The following is a 24,489-nucleotide window of genomic DNA, read 5'->3' as shown; positions in this document are numbered from 1 at the left end:
CCCCTGTGAGGTACCCAGCATGAAACATACTTTGTCACCAGTAAGGATGGCTGTCAGCACTGAGCACCATGAGGGGAATTGTGAAGATGGATTTAGGAGAGAATTGCAACACTTGTGTGTATGGAGGGTGTTAAAATCCTTCCCATTGGACCAGTGAGGTGGAGCTGAACCATGTGGGATAGGAAGATGGACTGGAAATAGAATTTCACTGTTATCCTATGATACTTGTTTTATTTTCCTTCTACAGAAAAAAACCCTGCCCTAAGTTAATATTACATGTCCTATCTTAATAAAGAAAATGTTGTTTTCATGAATGCATAGAGACATGCTAGCAGTAATGTATACTTTATAGTGTCAGATTTAGACATCTCTGAGCATTCCTATCGATGTCTGCCTGTGAAACTATAAAAGGAATAATTTACAGAAAACTTCCTGATGTATCTATCTATTCAAACAGTCATCCTGCTTAAGGCTATCATATCATCTTTGGAATATTGAAGTGAAGTCTCTTTAAAGCTACAGGAAGAATTTAAAATATCTGCTGTGTTTCTAAAAGATTAAAGCAAAATTCCATTAAGAAATCGTAGAAGAACCCAACTGTCTTCTCACGTGTCCTGAGCATTTTGCATCACAAGTAGAAAACACGTCAAGGTGCATTGTGTATTAATCAATCAAAATGCAGAAGTAACAGGGAAATTTGCCATAACAACTGGGAATATTCCTTAGGGGAGCTTTCATTGAATTGCCTAGGTTTTGACATAGAGTAACCCAGCTGTCCAGCTATTGATTTCAGCATAATTATCTGCCACTTGGTAATTATTTACATATGCATTGGCATTGTGTCACTGTGCTTTTCAGTGGGATTAGCAGCAATGCTGAAAATATACTTCTATGCCAGGGCAGCACTATGGTTTCCAAAGATAAGGACCTATTGTTAACCTTTCAGTGGTCAAATTTTTCACTGGCTATCACCTCACTCATAATCAAGGAAAAGATGGCTATTGGATAATTTCTTTCTCTGTTCTGTTTGTTAATAGCCTGTGGTTATATATTGTTATATATTCTTTACATACTTGAACTTTTAGCCTCTTCCTAGGTCTAAATATATTCAAATATGCATTGGGAGGGGAAATGTGTTTTACATTGTAAAACTTATTTGGTAATAATTGTGGCTTAGGTAAACAATGCTCTTTCTTATAAGTTGGGGTTTCCTAGAGGAACAGAATGGACAGAATTAGTATATATTACATAGGAATTCATTAGACTGGTTTACACAATATGGTCTGCATGGTTGTGGTAGTTTAAATAAGAATGGCCCCCAAAGGCTCAGAGAATTGAAAACTTAGTCATCAGGGAATGGCACTACTTGAGAAGGATTAGGTGGTGTGGCCCTGTTGGAGAAAGTGTGTCATGGTGGGGGGATATAAATTTCAAAATCCCAAGCTGGGCCAGTATCTCTTTCTTCTTGCTGCCTGGGGATCCAGACATAGGACTTTCAGCTGCCTCTCCAACACCATGTCTGCCTGTGTGCTGCTGCACTCTGTACCATGATGAAAATGGACTAGCCCTCTGAAACTGCAAGCCAGCCCCAAGTACATGCTTTGTCCTATAAGAGTGTCTTTGGTCATGGTGCCTCTTCACAGCAATAGAACACCAAGACAGAAGTCCAACAACGACTCTCTTACCCTGGAAAAACTCAGGACCTAGTAACTCCACAGTCTATGAGACTGGATGTCTCAGCAGTCTGAGTCTGGCCAGGAAGGCCTGGAAGATTCTTGGCGAGCTGATGCTCTTCAGTCTGCACTGGTAAGCTGATATCACCGAAGGCGGAGAGTAGTACCAATAGCAAAAGGGTAGATGCACCGACTAGCCAGAAGAAAGGACAAGTATGCAAAAGCAGCCTCGTTCTTTATATCTGTTTTTTGCCATCAGAAAGTGCTGTTCACTCTGGGTGGGTTGGGGGGGTGTTCCTCTTAAGTTAGTCCTTCCAAGAAAGAGCTTCACAGTCTCACCCAGAGGCACTGTTTCTTAGTTTATCCCAGATCCAGTGAAACTGACAGTCATGACTAGCCGTTACATCTTTGGACAAATCTTTACGTGAGAAAGGAGACCAAAATAACAACAACAACAACAACAACAACAAAAAGATTTGAATTCTTTGTCTCTAAAACCAGAAGCTTTAATTGGGGATTCTGAGGTCATTCATTCGTTGGGACAATCCTGAAAGGTAACCTTCCTCTGGTCCACATAGCTTAGGTGCTGTCTCCACAAGGGGACTGAGATTGTTAGCACTACACATTTCCTAACTGTGTTGAGATGTGTGTGATCTGTTGACTTTTATAAAGTCTTGTCCAAACTACTTCCTATTGTTTAAGTATGAACTAATGGTCTATACTTGATTATATCCAAAGGTCAGGTGGAGTCAAGTTCTCTTGGAAAGTTGTAGCTAATGTGTCCTTTGAGGAGAAAAGTTATAATTACCACAGAGGGTTACTCATGGACCTACAATATCTATGATGATCATTTTCTGGAATTTATATATCATAAAAATATTTCACATTTCTTCTGATTTCTTCTTGTTTTCTGACTTGCTCTTACATGATTGAAAAACTTGATAATATGCCTCTTTAGTTAATTTTGACATTTCATACAGAACTAAACTTTCAAAAGAGTTGATCTTAGACTTTTTGACTTAAGTAATTAAAAATTCCTTTGAATATACAATTTTGTCTGAACATCCGAATGCTTATGGTTGAATAGGGTCTGATTTAAACCAAAAGAAATGGCTCTGCATCTTCTTCGTAGTTTCCTTTCCAGATCTACTCAGGCCTTAAGAATCCAAATAGATTCTGAATTTTCTTTTCACTTTGATCTATCTCCTGTCTCTAATCATTTCCTTAATCTGCCCTTTCTGGAGTGTCTACACATTTTGTTTATAGAAACTGTATTTGTAATACATTGCTGAAAGTGGAGGTGGACAGAATATTTAAAAGCCATGGTGGTTGAAAAAGAATGACTTGATCATTACTGAGCTGTGCCCCAAGGCTCCTGAAACTCCTTTCCCAGCTGTTCTGCAATAACAGGAAGTCCCCTGTAGATTTCCTACATATTAGGCCAGCCTGATCTAAATTCAAAACGCCCTCCGCTTCCTTCCTGCGTTTCTTATCTTCTTGCAAGTGTTTGATTGTAAAACCTCTCATTATCCAGTTAATGGAGACAGTCATTTAAAGTTTATCTTTTGTCTTTTGAACTTGTTTGCACTGGTGTTTTCCAGCATTAATTGAAAGCTCCTGGCATTCATAGTCAAGTTCTCTTATGTTCTGTGTCTGAGACGCTGATTGCAATCCCATATCGTGGAGATACTGAACAAAAGCTTGCAGCGTGCTGTGTTTGTGCTTCTCCCGGCCTCTGGGGCAAAAACAATGTTTGTGTTTCTTCATCAGCTGATTCTTATTCATTTGACTGGTAGGATGAAGGGTGGTGTATGGGATGGGAAGTCAGGGCTAGAGCGCAGTTTAAGGTGGTGAATAAGATCTTTCAAACCAGATAGACTCCTGAGGATATTCACTTCACAACTTACTGTCTCTCTAGCCTTGAACTATCCCATCTGCAAAATGGAATTATAATATAGTATATGCTGATGTGAATTATCCCCCCTCCCCAGTTCTTATGTTGAATTTCTGATTTCTAGTTCTCTTATGAGCACCAAAGTGAGATCCTCAGACCATGTCCTAAACCAGTACAATTGGTGTCTTTATAAGAAAGAGGACATTCAGATGAACAGAAGATAAATCAATGCTTTTAAAGCACTGGGAAACAGGAGCAGTGCACTAACAAAGGAGGGAAGACCTGAACAGTTAACGAACCTCACAGTCCTTGGAACCTCACAGCCCTCGTCCTAGTTCAGCCTCCAGATCCATGAGAAATTTCTGTTGTTTAAGCCATTCAGCCTGCGGTACTTTGTTACAGTAGCCTGAGTAAATTCATGTGGTCTATCTCATAGTTTTGTTGGAATGATATTAGATTCTGTTCATGAAGGGCTAATGATATATAAAGACAGCCAGCATTTGAAAATGATAAAAGAGTGGAAATAGTTTCAGAAAGATGTTTCTATTCTTAAGGCCTATGTAGAGTAATGAAGAAGGCCTATGTGAGTTATGTGATTTATGAAGATCATTCATAGAAGTTTCTCCTTGTTCAAGCGCCATACTTGATCAAATATGTTTTCTTTTGTAATTGTTCCTTTAGGGTGATAAATGAGCCCAAATGGTAACAAATGAGCCTCACAGACGCATTTAAGACATGGAAGCATAAAGCTCACAGGGACTCTGCATACTGAATGCTTGGTTTAAAACATGCTACATAGTGGTACCCACATGCATCTGGTTTCACTGCATTAGTTTTACAGTTCACTGCTTTCTGGCAAAGAGATGCTGTGAAATCACTGGTAAAATGATGTTTCTTGCTATTCACTTGTGCCCTTCTTGGGAAAAGCCAGCCAGAGCTGTGTTTGCATGCACCTGGAGTCCATTTTTAAACATGAGCTCTCCATGCTGAGCTACCGCTGTTAACTATAGATAGTTCTTTTCTTTGTAAGATATTGTCTTAGTCATTTTTCTATTGCTTTAATAAGATACCATGACCAAGACAACTTATAGAAAGAATAATTTATTTGGACTTACAGTTTTAGAGGGTTAGAGCCCATGATGGTAGATGGAGGCAGCGGCAGGTGGCTGGAGCAGCAGCTGAGAGTTTACATCTTGAACCACAAGCAGGAGGCAGAGATATCACTGGAGATGGTGGGAGGCTTGCAGTTCACCTCCTCCAAGGTCCCACTTCCTCATCTTTCCCCAAACAATTCCATCGACAAGGGACACTGTATTCAAACACAGGAGCCCCTTTCTATTCAAACTACTACAGGTATTTTTTTTAATATGGCTAACCGTAAGATTCTTTTTTCTTATGTTATAACTTCAAAGAATACGTTTTTAGATTTCTAAGTTGGGTGAAATTACAATTTAGAGTAATTACTTTTTAAATGTCTGAATATCTTACTAAAATGCCAGGCTGGCAAATTTCTTGGTTGTGGATATTGGAGTTCATTAACTATTTTGTACTTCACCCGCTTTGGTGGGGGCATGTTCTATTAAACAGTCCAGAGTTCAAGGACAGCCTCCGCTACATAGCAAGTGTGAGACAATTTTTAGATACATGAGCGATCTCAAAAACAACAGCAGTGAAAAAAATCCACAAACGGCTTTAATAATAAAATTAATTATAGGGGCCATACTTAGGGAGAATCATTTAAGTGTGGAGAAGTGGTTTTGTATAACAACGATTAACTTTTATATCGTGTGTGTGTGTGTGTGTGTGTGTGTGTGTGTGTGTGGTTTTAGAGCTGGTACTGTTACTTATCAGCTGTTAACACCAAGCATGGTGGAAAGATGTGGTATGCCTATTTGATTAGCCAGAAACTTCCAGAAGTTCCCAGAGCTGTTCTCAGGTTTAAGAAGAGATAATAAAACTTTTAAGGACTCCAAGTCCAACTACCTTGATTCTTTCCCTGTAGAAATTCAAAAAGCCTTATAAATGGTTTTACTATTTTGACAACCCCCCACCTTCCTAAATTGTGGTTCTAACCCCTTCTTTTCTGCCTAGAACATTACAGTTGCCTCCCGTGACCTTTGGATAAAGTTTAAACCTTTCTACCAAATCTTCAGAGGACTTCATTATCTGGCCTCCATCCACCTCCAGATTCATTTGCTGTAGCTTTTGTTTTGTGCCCTTCTGCTAGGCAGATAAAAATTCTGTGTGCCAGGCTTTCTTGGGCCTCTGGGGCTTTCCATGTGTTGCTGTATACAAATTCTCCCTTTCTTACATTATCCTCTAGCTACTCATTCTTTCTCCATCAACTCAACCTAGGCTCTTCCTACGCTGGGAATTGGTCTAATGCTATTTTAAATAGTTCTTCTACCATCCCACTTACCCCCCTCCCAAGTGTATCATTGTAGGAAGGGTTTATTTCAGTGGACAGTAAGCAGTTGTTAGGTAGGAAAGATATCTAGGACCAGCTAGGGGAGAGAGGGAGGAAGGGAGGAAGGGAGGGAGGGAGGGAGGAAGATAGAGGATAGATAGATAGATGGCAGATACCTAATTAGTGCCTAAAACATGAAAAGTAAGGAAGGTAGGAAGGAGAAGAAGAAAAAAAGGAAGAGAAAGAGAAGGGGAAAGGTAGGTAGAAAGAGAGGGAGAAATACTGGAAAGTGCTGGAAGGAGGAAAAGGATATGGAGAGAAGGGACCTGACATTTTTGTGAAGTCAAGCAGAGCTTACTTTCAGCTCTTATTCATTAACCGATACTTCCCACACTCGGAGGCTGAAATAGAACTCAGCCCTAACCGAACCCATTGGCCTATTTTTGTTAATCATTGCAAGCTATCAACTGTAGCAGAGCTGATTCATTCGACTGAGAATGCAGAAAATATTGCAGAGAGTGAAGAAAAGGCTAAGAATGCCAGAATAAATATCTTGGGAAACCAGTGGTCTGCATTCTTCGAAAGGAATCATGGCTGAATTCATAATCAGGCTGTAATGAATTTCTGGCCTGTTATTGGCTTTGCAGCATCAGGAAGCAGGAAATGTGCATGTGTGTGTGTGTGTGTGTGTGTGTGTGTGTGTGTGTGTGTGTGTGTGTGTGTGTGTGTGTGTGTTTGGGTCCCTTGCATCACGGAGTGTGATGTGCATAAGTACACTTAATTAGATACTCTGATGGCATTCATAACAGTGCCAAATGTCACGAATGGCTAATTGCTTACCAATCGAAAGCCCTATTTATGTAAACACCCAGGGCTCACCCAGAGGTCTACAGCAGCCACATTTTAAGCTAAGACATAGATTTGATATCATGGGACAATACAACATTTTCATATAGACACCCAAGAGGCATTACTGGAACAGCAAGAACACTGTTTGAAGAAAATAACTCTCAACTGATTAGAGTCTACAAACTCTAAGAGCTATGCTTTAAATACCAGTTATTAAAATGCACAATAGAATTCCATGGTCATTATGTTTAGCTAAAGCACAATACTGTCTCTACATCTTATATCTTCTAAGTGTCCTTTGATTTTTTTTGAATGGAAGGTTTCAGCTGAGTAACTTCATGATGCTTTTACTGTAGTTCAGGTCATCAGCTATCCACAGTTGGGCTTTCACTTCTGAGTCCCTAGTTTGAAGCCTTCTTGATAGCTCCTATCAACCATCATAACTCATTGTAATGAGAGAATTATACCAAGAGTCTTTCAATATTTACGTCATTTCCTTGTTAGTAAATATTGGGAAATCTGTCGTTTTCCAAACAGCATCCTGAGCAAAGAAGATCCTACTCTAAGATTTATGTTCATGGGCTGGCTCTCTGTGGAATTTCTCCTTTTAGAAGCATGCTGGCTTTGATCCTATAACAAAATTACTCTCAAGAAGTACATAGCTTACTATATGAGGTGAATTAATTTTTACAGTGATGGAAATGAAGTCTTAGAGGGCACCGGGGTATCGTTTAGTACATGGGAAGAGGTAATTTGCTGGAGTGGTTTATTTATTGTCTACCAAGCCAAGCATTGAAGGGAAGATGCACACATCCCCTGCTGAGTATGTGTGGAAAACCGCCGAAGTCATGCACTGCGCATGAAAACTGGGCACGTCCCTGGAGGCTCCTTCACAGTTAAAGAGATTGCTTTTGTGGGTTTGCGGTGTGCTGGGTTAAATGCAAGAAAGTTAGGAGAAAGAACAGGAAGACTGCCAAAGTGTGTCCTTCAGGGATGTCTCTGAATGGTTATTTGCCTTTACCACCTCCCGAGAATTTCTATTTCAGGGTTAAAGAAGCACCATGGTTTACTGAGCTGAGAAAGAACAGAGCTTGTCCTTATCAGCATTTTGTTACTATGACAAAGTACCTGAGCTGATCCATTTATAAGGGAAGAAAGGTTTATTTTGGCTCATAGTTTTAGACTATGGTAATTTGGACCTGTTGTTTTTGGATCTATGATGAGGCAGTTCATCTTGGTGAGGAATATTTGGCAAATGAAGATATTTACCTAATGACACCAGAGATTCATTCTTCATGAGTTTGATGGCAGCCATATTCAAATGAGAACAATAGACTGTCTGAAGTATCTCATCACTCACCATCTAAGTGAAGATCATAGATCCCAATGGTAGTTTCAACAGATTCCCCTACAGTGAAGCCTCCACATTTAACTCTACAGTGTGTTGAAACAACACACAGGGAATTGTCTTCCTTAAAAAAATGAAAAGAAAAGTAAAGATTAGTTATCCATATTTACTCCATCTTCCTTGGTCCTCAGTGGCACTCAGTAAACACACTGTGCTAACCACATACATTTCTGTAATGGAAATCAATTCAAACCTTTGGGAAGTGTTATATAACTTCAGTTCTCTTCAATATACTTTATATGTCAAAGCTCCTGTCATTCACCTTCATTTTGGATGATTTCCAAAAGTTTATAATTTGTATATCTCATTAGAACACATATATGAGTCTTTATGGTATGGTTCAGATGTAGAAATTGTTTATCATCAACAAGAAATGTTAAAAGTCTTAGTTTTTGTAATTTGACTTTTGTGTAAAACACACACAAGAAAAGCATGTTTGATATCATTTCCTGTCAATGGAAGCACACATGGAAATGTATGCTGCTATTCTTTTTGGGATACACAATCGGTGTCTTTGTACTAGGAGTTTCCTTTAAAGTGCTCATCAATGGTCACAACATCATGACAGCTCAGTCTTGCCAATACTTGCGTATGACTGAGTGCCATGGTTCTGAGGAAACGGTCTTCCAGGGGCAACTACGGTAATGAGTCAATTTACCTCCAGCATGCAGTCAATGATCTTCCTTTGATTTGAGAATAATTAGCATTGTATACGGATGCACATTTGAGGATATCATGGAAAAAGCACCGAACAATGAGAGAACTGTTCTTCCCCTAAGGCCCTATCAGTTTTACTGTAAATTTGTCAATATTTTTGTGCCTTTTTCATCTATCCATGCTTTGTATCAGCAGCTCCTCTACTGCAACGCTTTTCCCCTTTGTCCTCAGACTCACTCTTTTAACAGCTCTCATTTGCTGTCCATGATGCTCCCTCTGGGCAGAAACAATTTCTTATTCTACCTATGCAATATTGCTGTTACCCATCAAAATATTTCTAATGTAAGTCTTCGTGATAGTCCATTTTAGCTATTATATAGCATTTGATCTTCCTTCAGAGAGACTCAGTAAAGATGCAGACTTCTATAGGAATATTTGGCTTGCTTTTATACGTGCCTTGTTATTTTAGATTAAGGGTCGGACATTGTGTGTGAAAGAACAGAAAACATTGAATTAACTGTGATTTAACAAACAGAAATGGCCATGTGCATTGCTCGTTGAGGCCATTACTGTAGGGGGTTGAATCAGTCTAGCCTGTGGTTTAGGCTGGATTGGGATAGTTTTTAGTTAAATTCCTCCAACTGTGGGCTGTTCTTGCCTTTCATTTAGTATGGATCTTGAATGCTAAAAGATGACTCCTGCTCTTAATCCGCCTTTAGATTTTAGCGGTACCTGCACATTTATTTTGTTCTCATCCTTATTCTAGAAGTTGATTCCCGAGCTGGGGAGACAGCCGAGTGTGAGTTATAGTAGTCTCCACATAAGCCTAATAGCCTGCATTAGATCCCCCAAGCCCATAGAGCAGAAGGGGAGAGCCAACTCCTAAATGTTTTCCTCTGATCTCTACACAGATTGCTATGGCATGTAGATGGCTGCATTTACACATAGCACAGAGATATCATAATAATAGCAAATACATTCTTTATAAAAGTTTCAAGAAGTTGATTGCTCGCCTTCATTATTATGTCCTAAGCTTATATTAGTTACTTTTCTCACCACTGTGTCACGCTAAAGACAGAAGTAACCTAAAGGAAAAGTTTATATTGGCTTATGGTTAGAAGGTATGGTCCATCATGGCAAGGAAGGGACAGGGACAGTGGCCTCAGTAGTGCTGTCTATGGAAGTGGGAACTTGTGTTAGTCACTACATGGCATTAGACAGAAAACAGAGTTGCAATCAGATTAGGCTATATCTCTTAAAGGCTGGTACATAGTACCATATCTCTCACCTCAAAGTTCCTGTAACATCCCAAAACATCACTGTCAGATGGATTTCAAGTATCCAAACACATAAGCTTGTGTGGGGCCTTTCATATGGTTTCATATTCAAACCGTAAGAGCTGGCCACTGCAGCGGACAGAGTTCCTCAGTTCTCGTGGTCCATCTGTAGTCTTCGGCAGGTCCTACAAACATGGGCTTTGCAAGTAGGGGTTTTCTTTTCTTTTTAAAAATGATTTATTATTTGATAAATATGAGTGTTTTTTGTCTTTATGCATGTCTGTCCACCACATGTGTGCCTGGTACCTGCAAGGGCCAGAAGAAGGTGTTGGATTCCCTGGAGCTGGAGGTACTGACATTGTGAGCTGCCATGTGGGTGCTTGGGAAAATAGAGCCTGTCCTCTGGAAGAGCAGCCAGTGCTCTCAACCACTGAGCAGTCTCTCCAGCCCCCAGCAGGTAGGGCGTTTCAACATCTTCGTTCTTTTCTTCCTTCCCTTGACATTGCCAGTCAATTTTGAGCAGACAAGCATCTCCAGCCTCTTCCATTCCTCTTTCAAGCAATGCCATATGTGTTCTTGGTCTCTTTGCAGGATTTGGGGCTCATGAGAGTTTCCTTGTCCCTCTGCCCAGGACAAAGGGCCTTTGTTTCTACCCTTCCCTCATAACCGTAGGCTTTTTCAGTCTGCCATATGATGAGAAAATTTTCTAATTTCTCCTAAGTAGCTTATGTCTTCTCCTCTAAGTAAGGGAGCCTCTGGGAAGGTGGAAGCTCTTCAGTGTTGTCCCCAACTGGAAGTCCATCACTTGACCCAGCAGTGTGCCATGGCTCTGTGTTTTTCTCTTATTTCAATCTTGAGCATAATTATACTATAACTAAGTGTGTGTCTTATTCATGCCTGGAGCTCCACATTGTTCCAAACTGTCATGCTAGCACATGCATAGTCTTTTTTGTTTGTTTGTTTGTTTGGTTGGTTGGTTGGTTTTTTTGTTTGTTTTTTATTTATTTATTTATTTTTTGCATAGTCTTTAAGAACGATGAAATTGGTGCTGAAGACACAGTTCAGTGGTGAACGTGCTTGCTCCATTTTGAGAAGATCTAAGTTCCCAGCACCCTTGTTGGGTAGCTAACAACCACCTGTAACTCCTGCTCTAGAGGATCGGATGTCCTCTCTGGCCTCTGTGGGAACTCACACATGTGACATTTCATCCATAGACACAAACATTCAAACAAGTTAAAAATAAAAGTCATCTTTTTAAAAATCATAAAATGGATGCTTCTTTCTTTTCCCAAGGAGAGCCGTCAATAGAAGAACTATTTGTCTCTCTGTATCTGTGATGGTTTGAGACTGAAATGTCCCCGCAGGCTTATGTTTGGAACATTTCTGGTGCTGTTTGGAAGGCTGGAGACCCTTTGAGACAGTACCCGAGTAGAGAAAGGAAGTCACTAGGGCCTTTGAAGGTTGTATCTACCTCTTCATGTACTTGAACCATTTTCTTAAATGTCTCCACAGTTTCTTCAATGAGAATGGGATGGTTAGTCAAAGTGCTTTAGATTGTCTTGGTTTATTTTTCAGGATTCATTAAATGCAGAGTACTTCAAGCCTTAATCAGTGATTAATCCTATCCTTGTGGAGAAAAGACCTGGACATGAATCCCCTTACGGGGTTTTTTTGAAGACGCATCTGAGCCAATCCTTTGTACCATTACCTGAAATAAAATTGAGGTGAATACTTATGATGGCTGACAACAAGAATACTATTGAACTCTCATTTTTTGTCACTAATAAAGAACAGAAAATGCCTGCTAAATGTGCAACATTGAGAGAGTCACTTAATCCTCCTCTTCTGAGAAGATGGGCCACGCTGGAATGGCGTGTGGGTGCTGCAGTCATGGTCTAGGCTCCACAAATTGTCCTCTCTGTATGCCTGGCTCTTCGCAGCAATGGGGGAGGGGATGAGGCTATTTGCAGTGCTGAGAAAAATCAATTTTCATCTTCAAAAGATGAAACTACCAAGCAAGATATTGACTTAGAAATAAAGCGTTTCTTAAAGACTTCCCATATCCTATAAATGTCAGACCCAAATCTGAGAGTTCGATGATTTAATGTTTATTGCTAATTTCAGACAAACATGCATATATAGTCCTGCTTCAAGAAAAGAGCTAGCTAAATCTAAGTTCCTCCCAGAACATCTTGTTATATATACACAACTACTATCAGAGCCTTCCAAACCCGCCATAGTTTTACTAATAGATAAACTTGACCTCAGTCTATTTAGTTTTCTATCTAAAGTTTAGCTCTTCTCTGTCCCATTGATAAATCATTGCCAAGGCTTCATGATAAACCGCACAGAAAAGTTTAGCATGGTTTTAAATGGAGCTTGTGCAGTGCACAGTGGCTGTATGTGTGGAGAATTTAATAAGGGATGCAGTATTAGCCGGCTGGTGGAGAGGTCACTGGTTCTCTTCTGGCTTCAAAGGCTCAGTGGAGGTTTTAAACTGGTATGATACCCCATAACCCAATATATAAAGGAGAACTAAACCAGGTAGAGAGCTCGGAAGAATAAATCCATCTCCAGATGTCTGGGAGTGAGGAGCAGCCATCTCTGTGGTCCCTGCACAGAACTGGATATGGGAGGAGAGGGAGGGAGGCCTTACTGTCTCCTGGGTCTTCAGTGTCTTTTATTCTGACTAGAAACACACACCTGATGCTGACTTAGTGAGAAGAAAGAGCAGAAGGAGAAAATGTTGTGAAAGACCATAGTTAGTTTCTTGTGAGTTTTCGTTGAGAGACTCAGTATTACCTGAAATGTAATCAGACTAAGCCTTCAGTTGGGTAAGGATGTAAAACATCTTACACTATTAACTCACAGAGTAGAGCTAGAGAGGAAAATGCATCGGCTGCAGATAACTTAAAGGCCCTCTTTTTTCTGCATATTAATATATTTTATGTGTAAGATTTACAACTTCACTACACGTACAGGAGAAAAAAAAACATTTGCCCAAAACTATAAGAAATAAAAAAAATAGAGTGTAGATACTGTTTCAAAAACACTTTTCACAAAAGAAAAAATCAGAAATAAACCCCTTCTGTCTCTTAAACACCACCTACTCCTGTTTCTTCCTGGCTTTCCCCTCTATTTCCTGTGTAGCAGGCATCTCTTACATGGACTAACAAAGGAATAGCAGATAAACTATAGTCATATAATTGCCCAGTTTATGTGTTTCCTCTGTACCTCCCATTTCATATCCAATTTGCACTTATTATTTCATTCCTTAGAATAACCCAGCAAAAATAATTTTAGACTCCTTTTGTTTTGGTGGTGGTGGGGCGGTCTTGGTTTAATCTGCAGCTCATGGATAGCAGCAAGCCATATCAGACAAAGCTGTGGGACCTGACTGGTTTCCTTGGCCCCTGAACGTCATCCATCCATTCTGCCTACTTGCATGTGGTATAGGCATTACTGGTCTTGCATATTGAAATTGAATCTTGGCAATATTCTGGGCAAAGCTGTGTTTCTCTGAGCACATATCTTACCTGCTGCTCACCTAGGAACCCTCATCTAAGTGGGGAAAGTTGGGTTCCAACCCTGTGTTGTTGTATCAAGGATGCCGAGAGATGGGTGGGGTGCTTAGTCAACACATGACTCCCTGTGACCGCTACATGAGAGCGCTGCTATTTTCTCACGTGACATTCACAATTAATTTTTCTAAACTACCTTCTTCTCTCTCTATATCATTGTACTTAGACTCTGTAGTCTCAAACTAAGGTCATCTGTCTCCAGCTGTCCTTTTACATAAGGACAGAGAGGCATTTCTAGAATTCAGAAGGGAGTGTGTGTGTGTGTGTGTGTGTGTGTGTGTGTGTGTGTGTTTGTGTGTGTGTACATGTATCCACTTTTGGCTGCCTCAACTAATGAAGGAGTCATCTGTGTTCCCATATTCAAATCATTAGGAAGAAACTTGAAGAGAATAGGTAGTAATTAAAACAACACCAGCCACTAATTGATCCCATCCTAATGTGTGACAGGGAACTAATTCAGAAAATGGGAACTGGTAAGTGGAAGAACCTAGCATTTCCCTGAGTGTTTCTCTCTGAGCTGCATCAATGGAGAGCTAACCAGGAGAGCAGAGAGCTGCTTCTTCATACTGATATTCTACTCAGTGCATGATAATTAAATGGTGGAGTTAGTTTAGCATCATTTGAACCACGAAGGAGTTAATAATTCTGAGTGTGCGTAGCAACCGGACTATTATCACAAAACCAAGGATAACTAGTCAGTCATCCTGTGTGCAGAAAAAATGAAATGCACATTCGTTTGGAGGGATGGGATAGTGTTCCGTTTGGTGTGGTGCACTGTACCTGTGTCTTGTTTAAAAATAAGTACAAAGAGGTGTCCCTTAAAATAATAAACACAGAAGGCTGTAACGGTCTGCTAGAGTTGTGCTAATAGCACATCAGGGACAGGGGTGACCGGACCATTGTCATTTATTTTCTCACAGTCCTGGTGGCTATGCTAAAGTCGCATTGTGTGTGTGTGTGTGTGGCGGGCAGGGGGTCCTGTTCCTCCTGAGGCCTCTTTGGCTGTACATGGTATCCTATTCTCTGTGTCCCACAGGACCTTTTCTGTGGCCCTCTCCCTAAGAGACACCAGTCTTTTGGGGTTAAGGATACTTACGTGATATATCATTTAACCTTAACTGTTTCTTTAAAGGCCCACCTACAAATACAGTTACAGAGGCAGTTAGAACTTCAGCATTTGAGTTTGTGGAAGATGTAAGTCAGTTCATATCAAGGACCAAATTTTCCTCTATGATTTTATTACTGCCTACTAAAAACTGACCTGAATAAATATTCTGTTAAAAAGTGTTCTAGTAGAGAAGTTTTCCATTTCACACTCATTTATGGGCTGCCCTCCATGAGCCAGGAATTGATCAGGGTACAGGAGATTCAATGTTGAACAAAATACGTTCAGTTCTGCTTTTCCTGGAGTCTAACTGGGAAGCGCAGAGTAAACACAATAATAAAGTGGACTGTGTTTTATGTGGCGATTATGTTGAGGAATAAAAGGAGGCAGGGTGGCAAAGTGCAGGGAGTTCAGCCGTAGAAAAGACACCAGACAGAGACTGCATGGGAAGATCTAGGAAGCGAAACTGAACCATGTGGGCAGTTGGGCAGCCAGCCTTCCAAACAGGGGCAGCAGCAAGTCGTCAGTTGTGAGGAGCCTGCCGTGTTCAAGGAATAGCAAGGAAGCCATCCTGACCAGGACAGAGTGGGTAAGACAGAGAGAAGAGTATGTCAAGATAGGCTCTCTAACTCATGCCAAGGGCTTTGACTTTTTCTCTCGAGGAGGATGATTGTTCTGCACATGACTCACAGACCTCATGCAGCCCAAGACAGCTGTGGATGTGGTCCAACACAAAACAATAAACTTACTTGAAACACCATGTGGGTCTGTGTTTTCTTCTTTAGTATTTTATTATTATTATTATATTATTACTATTATTAAATTGTGTGCCCCTTAGGCATAGCTTTGTAGATTGTGTGGACTGGACTACTGCTGTTTATTTTCTCACAGTCCTAGTGGCTGCTAGCCTGCATGGAAGATGCCAGGATGTCATCTTTCTTCGGAGTCCTCTCTCCTTTGCATATGGCATCCCATTCTCCCTGTCCCCACATGCCCTTCTGTCCATGTACTGTTTATAAGACACTAGTCTCGTTGAGTGTCTTGTTACAGTAGTAAAAGGTTGAACATACCTGCAAGAGGATTCCAAGCATGAGACTCTTTTGCATGCCTGATGTACTTGGGACAAGGCTGAAAGTAGAGAGAACAGCAGGGGCCTCCTGCAATAGCCTAAGAACCAGAAATTGCTTCCTCCAGTAACACAGGTTGTGGGTGCTTGGATTCTGGATAGGTTTTTAAGGTGGGGCAAAGTGGTAGAAATCAGGATGCTCTGAGGATTATGCCTGAACCACTGCATAAAGAAATGGTTTCCAAGGCTTCCGTGTAGGAGGAGTTGGTTTCAGGCATGCTGCATTAGCTAGCTTAGCTTTGAAGAACAGGGAAGCCATCAAAGACATTGCCTTTATGTGAATGATAGGCTAACCTATGAGACAGGACAGAATTCCAGAGGACACAGAGAGACAGGAAAGAGAGGAGACGTAAGAACTGAGCTTCCAGATATTCCAGTGTCAAGGGAGATAGACCTAAGGAAAGAGCTGACTGAAGAAAGCAGTGATAATGAACACGGCCACCTGCCAAAGGGCAGACAGGGGGTTTAAGGAAGGCAGAGGAACTCACATGTATTGTCATATCAATGACCTGTGAGCTCTGAATTCATCCTGGTGCCAGCAATGTGTGGGGCCTGGTGAGTTTGAGTTTTAATGAAGATGGTTGCAGAACTAATTGAAATAGATGAAAAATAAGTTGGATTTAAGGGGGGGGGGCAGTGAATATGTATATGTTACATTGCCAACTCATTTTATAGCAAATGGGGAGAAGACGGAACAGGGTTTATTATTTGGGAGTTTTATTTGGTGAGCTCAGGTTGCCTTTGGCTGTGTATGGGTGCCATCTGTATAGAAAGGCAACAACAATCTCAAGGGATAAATAGCAAGCAAGTGTCTAGTCTATGGTGGGCATGGCTCTTTTAAGCATCCCCAGGACTCTTCCTACTCTGCAAAGGACATCCATTTCACCATTTTACAGATTCATAAACTGAGGTACAAAAAAGAATAGTTTACTGTTCATCACGTAGCTTACAAGCAGGATTCATACCTAAAGCTCCAGCATCCAAACTCTGCAGTCTCCCCATGTCGATCTCTATTTTATGTCATGCTTTTATGATAAAAAAAAAAAAGCCACTGGAAAGTGAATGTCATTGGTGAGTCAGGAGAGCTTGGAACGGTGATGGTTTCAGAAGCTTCATATTTACAAACACGCTACTGTGGTCCTTCTACTGACCCAGAGAAGAATGCTCCTGAGCAGTTGGGATAGAAAACACAAGCCTCCTTTTTCTTTTTTAGTGCTTAGGGAAACAATGATGCAAAATGGGCTGTAGGAATCTTGGGGAACTTATTTCCGTTCTTCTTCATTCCATTTCCTCTGCCATCCTGAACTCTGTCTTCATTGGTTGCCTGGTAAATAACACAAAATTGAAACTTCTGTTTTCTTTCTCATCTCTAACTATTGCAAAAAGGTTTATTGGTATATATATTGCTAAGGTACTTTTTTATTTCCTCTTTCCTTTCTTCCTTCTTTCCCTCTGTTCCCCTCTCCTTCCCTTCCTCCTTTCACTCTCTTTTCCCCTCCCTTCTTCCCCTTTTTTCTTTCTTTCTTTCCTTCTTTCCTTCTTTCCTTCTTTCTTTCTTTCTTTCTTTCTTTCTTTCTTTCTTTCTTTCTTTCTTTCTTTCTTTCTTTCTTTCTTTCTTTCTTTCTTTCTTTCTCATCAGAGCTCCAGCAGTGTAACAATCAGAAGAACAGAGAAGGCCTTGCTCTCATTGGTTCATTTTCTGTGAATCCTCTTCTAAAGGGTAGCGTGATAACAAGCCAGACCTGTGACCCTGAACTTAAACATGTAACTACAAAGAGAACATCTGCCGGGGTGTTTCATTTCTTTTTGAGTTCTAAGGTTTGGGAGCTAGACAACAAGACTTTCAGTGATGTGAAAACTCATACAGCCAAATGCCTTGTGGACAAAAGAGATTTTTTTTTCCAAATGAAAATGCAAAATCATATAATATTACTATTAAATAGAGAACTGATGAAAAGCAATTATTGGCAGGCAGTGTGTTGTAAAGAGGAGTGGGACCATCAGCTGGTGTCCCTAATTTTGCTGTGTAATTGAGCTCCCCAGCTCCTCTGAGGAGTCCTGTGACCCTTGAGTTATTAGTGATTGCAATCATAGTCGCTTAATCAGACATCTTAAAGGGAACAGTCTTGAAAGTCTGCCCCATGCACAGGCCTTGCCAGCCAGTTGGGCAAATTTTCTCATGCGTGATTGCTGTGAGTTAGTGTTTCCAGTTCATTAATACTTCTCTAATCAAATTAAATCAAATAAGGCAGTTGAAATAGGGGAGTGAGTAATACCATCCCCAGAAAGTGGCGGTGGTTCTTAAGTTGCTGCCCCTTTATATGAAGCCTGAATTTTCTCAGAAAGCAACCTGTAGAATTCTGTTAAGGTGAGAGCTTGGCTCCTTACATAGTTTCAAATGATGAGACTGGGGTATTGTATCTAACTCACTATGAGAAATGAATATGGTATTATTTCAGATTTATTTCTAGCAGAATAGATCTTGTTTTTCCCAGTATCATAATATTTTTTGCAAAGGTATTTGTTTGGGGAATCCTGCTAAGAGAGCTCCGGCTCTGACATAAAACGCAAAATATCTTTCCCTTCCTCTCTGCTTGCAATCAGCCTTCCTCCACAGAATCAGCGAAGTCATTTATATGGATTTGCACCTGTTATTGGAGGCAGTGTTTTAAATCAGATATACAGTTGAAATTTAAGGTACAAATGAATTATTCACTTTAAATGAAACTCAGAGCTGACTGTAATTTGTAATTGAATGGTGGTTTTCTTGAAACCCACTAGCCCTGTTAACTCTTTCATTTATTAAGGAGGGCCATAGTGTTCCTGGGTGCATGTGTGCATTTCTTTAGATGTTGGCTGGTTACTTCTCGTTTGTGGCTAGATCTAAGAGGCTATTTCTATTCAAACATTTCTAGGTTTTGTTTCCTTTGTACTCAGATCCTATTCAGAAATGAAAACATTGTGTGTTTAAAAACTTTAGCACATTTATACTTTTCTTGGGTTAAGTTCACTATGACAAAGGTATTAATTTATTATACCATAGAGGTTAAAAGGAAGTCAGGAATTAAACAATCAAGGACTGACTCTCTCTCTCTCTCTCTCTCTCTCTCTCTCTCTCTCTCTCTCTCTCTCTCTCTCTCTCTCTCTCTCGTGTGTGCGTGTGTGTGTGTGTGTGTGTGTGTGTGTGTGTGTGTGTGTGTGTGTGAGTGAGGATGCACATGTATAGGTATGTGGAGGTCAGAGGCCTACATCAGCTGTGTTCCCCTATTGCTCAGTCTCTTATAATTTTGAGACAGGGTCTGTCTGTCAATAAACCTGGAGACAGACGTTTTGGCTAGACTGACTAGCCCACAGGATATTGGGATCTGCCCGTCTCTCTCCCTTACCCCGACTCTGGGGGTACATACATGTGCCTCTACACCTGTCTATCTTGTGGGTGCTGGAGATCTCAAAGCAGGTCCCCATGCCTGCACAGTAAGCACTTTCCTCACTGGGACATCTCCCTAGTACTGTTTTACTTGGGCGATGTATATGTGCAATTCTTAAATCACCAATATTAGTTTTTGTCTTGTTACCTTTGCCTAGAACCATGGGTTTTGTGTGAGTCCTGGGCAAAGTGTATGCATTTGCTCTGCTATGGGGACTGGGGAATACAGCGCTGTAATAACTGGCCCGAGACCACCATTCTCACTTCACCTTGGCCTTTTGCACATCAGTGGTCAGAATGATTTTTCAGTCACTGCAGTCAGGACTTGAATCCAAGAACAGTCTCTGGGGTGGTAAGTCAAAGGCTAATCCACTTAGCCAGCCAGGTCTCCAGGTAGGAGTCTGAGAATTACAGTAATGACTGTGTGCTCTTCCTTTATGCAAGGCTCACTAGAGGTCCTGTTATGTCAACACTGCCATTAGGAGTCATGTTTTTCTAGGATTTGAAATTATGGAAATTCTTCAGGCAGAAAATAGGCACAAATAGTTATTATGGAAAAGCTTTTTGAGCACCAGTCCTCAGGTGAGCTGTTAAGATTTTGCACAGTTAGAACACTTCCCTGAAGTGTCAGGGGCAGGGAAGGTTCCTTTGGACAATGGTAATTGAGTGAATTAAGTTAGTCTCTGGTTCCTTGACATTTGAACTTATTTGTGCTTTGTTTTCACCATCTAGAATGGAGAGGGTCTGAAATCAGGATAAAGTTAGGCATCTTAAGCATGCACTGTGGCTAAAATGGTGCTGTTTTTGTTCTGAGATAAACATGGGACAACTAGAACTGTGGTAGACTCCACAATGAGGGTTTCTTTTCCTAAGATCTCAGCCACACTCTCACCCTTTGAGTGTATTCTTTAACACATCACATCTTTCTTTGCAAAAATTATTGTGAAGATTTTGTTTGTGAAGAAATGATTACTAAAGAAGGACTGGCATAGTAAGGAATAAATTTCAGATTCCAGTAGAACTGATTTGTTTTTCCTTTGGTGGTTCTCAACCTGTGGGTCACGACCCCTTTGGAGGCTGAATGACCCTTTCACAGGGGTCACATATCAGATATCCTACATATCAGATATTGACATTATGGTTCATAACAGTAGCAAAATTATAGTTATGAATAGCAATGAAAATAATTGTATGGTTGGGGGTCACCACAACATCAGGGACTGCATTAAAGGGTCGCAGCATTAGGAAGAGTGAGAACTGCTGCCTTACGGTGATGAAGGCAATCAGGCAACAGCAATAATGGGTTTTTGCTTCTCCTTGTGAAGATAACAACTTTGTGAGTCTCCACCTTGGATATTAAGATGTAGAAGACAAACACAACTATCTGAATAATTAAAGCCAGGAATCTCAGTATAGACCTTCTGTAACTGGGTTTAAAAAAAAATGAGAAATGAAAGTTAACTAGCATTATTCTAAGGTAAGGCATGTAGGTAGACGTACCTACTCTGTGCTTCTGCAAGGCATTAATTCTCTTAATTCCATCACAGCTTGGTATTGGCTGCCAAAAATGATATATGTGCCTAATATGTTCTTACCAGATCACATGATTTTCTTTAAGAAAAAAAAAAAAAGAAAGCAGCACAGTTGAAAGAGGGACAATTGTATGAAAAGCATTTATCGATGGAGGGGTAGGATAGAAGAGCTGAATAAGCATTTCTGAACCAAAAGCCTATTGTTTACCCAGAGATTCCACTCTCCTTTCACTGGTTTCAATTACTCCCAGGTTGACAAATTGTGATCAATACTCTGTTATTGGTCTGATAATTAAGAGATGATGGCCTGTCTGAATGAATAGTAAACGCTTGGTGCTAATTAACACTTGTTTTGATTACTTGATATTTAGTTGTCAAAGACAGCTGGTATAATGGCACAGGATGTGAGAAGAGGGTCTTTTGTTGGTGGTGTTGTAGCTTTTGATTGATATCAAAAATAACTTCTCCCCTCCGTGATGTGATGTTTGATTTCTATTAGTGTTCGCTGTCCTCTGACATCAGAAGCTGAGAGCTCAGCTAGGATCCTTGAATGCATCTAATGTCTAGAGGGGGTGGTGGCTGTGCAATCTAGGTAGAGCTGTTAAAGTTTCCACAAAACTCAGTGCTGAATGTGACTGATGGAAGCATCATTGGTTCAATTAAAACTTACACAATACATAAAACTTTAAAACTATCAGATATACAATCTATTTTAACATTGGGGGGAGATATTACTCTTCATTCAAGGAAAGCTTCCTTGGGTTTTCAAAGTGCATCATCATCTATAGGGTGGTCCACTGGGTTGCCACTGTAGACCTGATGTATTTTCTAGAAAATCAGGTAACAGATTCTTTCCTTTAACTGGAAATTCTCTGCCCTATTTGCCTATGTTCTTATATGTCCTAGTGTACAGGTACTGGATTTAGCTAGGCCTAGCTTTGTATCTTGGGTTTAACACTTGTTCCCTTTCAGTACAACCTTGGGCCTTGTTTTAATTAGGGTTTTATATTGCTGTAAAGAGATACCATGACCACAGTAACTCTTATAAAGGAAAACATTTAATTGGGACTGGCTTATAGTTCCAGAGATTTAGTCCATTATCATCACAGCAAGAAGCATGGTGGCATGCAAGCAGACATTGTGCTGGAGAAGGAGCTGAGAGTTCTACCTCTTGATCAGCAGGCAACAGGAAGTGAACTGTGGTACTGGATGTAGCTTGAGCATAGGAGACCTCAAAGCCCACCCCAACAGTGACATACTTCCTCCAACAAGGCCACACCTACTGCAGCAAGTCACACCTCCTAATAGTGCTATGGGGGCCATTTTCCTTCCAACCACCACAGTGCCTCATTTTAAAACTGATTCCCTCTTCTTTAAAATTGTGATTGCTGTGTTTTAACAGATGGGTGGCTGTGAGGTTTGAGGTCAGTTTACGAAATTTCTGTTACAAAATTGGCACCCCATTCTCTTAATTAGACCCTGGAAGGAGTATTTCCTTTCAAATCCAGGCAGTGCCACCTAGAAGCAGAGAGACACTGAGAAACTGTGTAGTACCCCAGCATCTTGCTTTCTTCATCAGCACATCAATAGATGAGGACTCCACTTCTGTCACTTTCATGCAGGGTTGTAGGAAGAGTTGGCGCAAGTTGCTGATGAGAACAAGGTTTGATGCATCGTACATGTTATATATGAAGTGCTTGCTACTATTAATATAATTGTGAGTGCTAAGCAAGGGATAGTCACTGACATGCTTTACTTCACTCATTTAAATATTGACAGGTGGTATCAACACAATATCACCTTCTGAACTTGATCTGAGTATCTGAAATGTGGTCAGTGAGGGGGAAACGTCCTGTTTCCACGGTGATAGAATCTACACAGTTTGCATTCATTGGACAGCTACTGAGTTCAGAGACACTCCAAAGAGACAGGACCTGGCATGGTGAGCACAACAGCAGAGGGACCAATGTAGACACCGATGGGATAGTGATATGCCATGTCTTAGCACCCACGTCTTAAGAATAGCTTGTAAGTCCCTTTCAGCCAGGAAACTGAAATTTTCTTATTCTGGCCAAAGTAAGCCCAAGAATATTGTATTTAAAAACCTAAACTTTAGGCATGTGTCTTAGTATTTAGGTTTAAAACTAGGTTTTCCCCTCATATCTCATTTTCTTTCTTAATTCATGCTATCCTCACTGAATATGCAAATTTTAATCTGCAACCTGCCCTTCAACTCCCTTACTTTTATATTGCTAATGGATTTAAAGCTAGATGTATTTAAAGGTCTTTCAATTTACTAACTTTAAAATATATGCCAGATCCTTATGAATTTTGAACTCTTCTATACAAATACTATAATTTTTTTAAAAGACAAATAATTCAATCAATATTAAAAAAAAAAGAAAGTTGATTTCCCAGAAGGTTAGCCTTGGAACACATCTATATAGGTACTGCATCCTGTTAAAATGTTATGGGTTGCATATATATTATCATGCTCAGCATACATCCTATTTTTAACGAATAACGTAATTTTAAAGTCATCATTTTATAGTTGGCGGCACGTTCTCCCCATTCTTGGGGGAGCTGCTCTTCCTATTCTCTCCTTTCATTGTGATTTTTCAATATGACTTCAGCAGCAACACTTAATTAAACTTCATCTTCTCTTTTTACGCTCCAGGTATTATTATGTGGCTCCCTTCAAGAAGTGGTCTGCACACTGTCTATTGGAGCTGTGACTTTCATCATCTCAATGCCATGCTATGGCATGGTGACAATGAGAAGATGGGGCGACACTTCTCTGGAATATTTTGTTTCCTCTTGTGTTATTTTGCTGGAATGCTGAAGGTGATGTTTGTATTACAGCCATCCAAAAAAACAAGCAACCCAGTTCTTCCTTTTAGGACAATGTTAAATTTAGGTTGCCTGTTTCAGTGAATATCTGTAGAGCTAACATTCTAAAATAAAGATATAGTTTGATGGTGGAAACCAAGGTGGCCTGGATCTGAAGTAGAATTCTATGTGTCTTTTAGCTGGAAGAGAGTAGAGTGTTCACAAACAGAATTCTCCCACCCAGCCATTCCCATACTGTAGGATGCATATACAGATTCCATATGGCACCCATATTATCCAGATACTTATAAATGTAGAATCTTCATGTACTTGAAAGTTAAAGTTAATTCTCAATTTGACAGAATCTAGAACCACCTGTGAGAAAGGACTCTGGGCATGCATATGGTAATCTTGATTGAGTTAATTAATATAATAATACCTTTCTTTTACAAACACTTTTTTTTTAGTCTTTGTTTATTTTGGGGGTGGGGACAAATCACAGAACATGTTTGGAGGTCAGAGGGTAGCTTGTAGGCATCAGTTCTCTCCTTCCACATGTGGCTCCTAGGGATCAAACTCACCTCATCACATCTGGCTGCAAGCTCCTTTGCCCGCCGAGCCATCTTTCGTGATTGGGAAGACACATCTGAATTGTAGATGGTACCATTCTCTGTGCAAGAGATTCTGGGCTGCAGGAAATGGAGAGAGAGAAATGGGTCTCAGT

The 24,489-nt window shown here is 40.4% G+C and overlaps 1 protein-coding gene across 1 annotated transcript in view; it reads left to right on the top strand.

Moving 5' to 3' along the window:
* Positions 1–23,925, top strand: part of Samd5 (sterile alpha motif domain containing 5) — a 203,522-nt gene extending 179,597 nt beyond the window's left edge. Inside the window, exon 2 of the mRNA XM_052751003.1 lies at positions 23,614–23,925. Within this exon, the coding sequence (XP_052606963.1) occupies positions 23,614–23,778 (165 nt within the window). The 3' untranslated portion in view covers positions 23,779–23,925. The remainder of the gene's footprint in view (positions 1–23,613) is intronic.
* The last annotated feature ends 564 nt before the right edge of the window (positions 23,926–24,489 follow it).

This window comes from Peromyscus californicus, unplaced genomic scaffold (genome assembly GCF_007827085.1).
Source record: "Peromyscus californicus insignis strain IS unplaced genomic scaffold, ASM782708v3 Scaffold_22__1_contigs__length_63687245, whole genome shotgun sequence".
Classification (NCBI taxonomy): Eukaryota; Metazoa; Chordata; class Mammalia; order Rodentia; family Cricetidae; genus Peromyscus; species Peromyscus californicus.
This window is presented reverse-complemented; position numbering and strand designations above follow the sequence as displayed.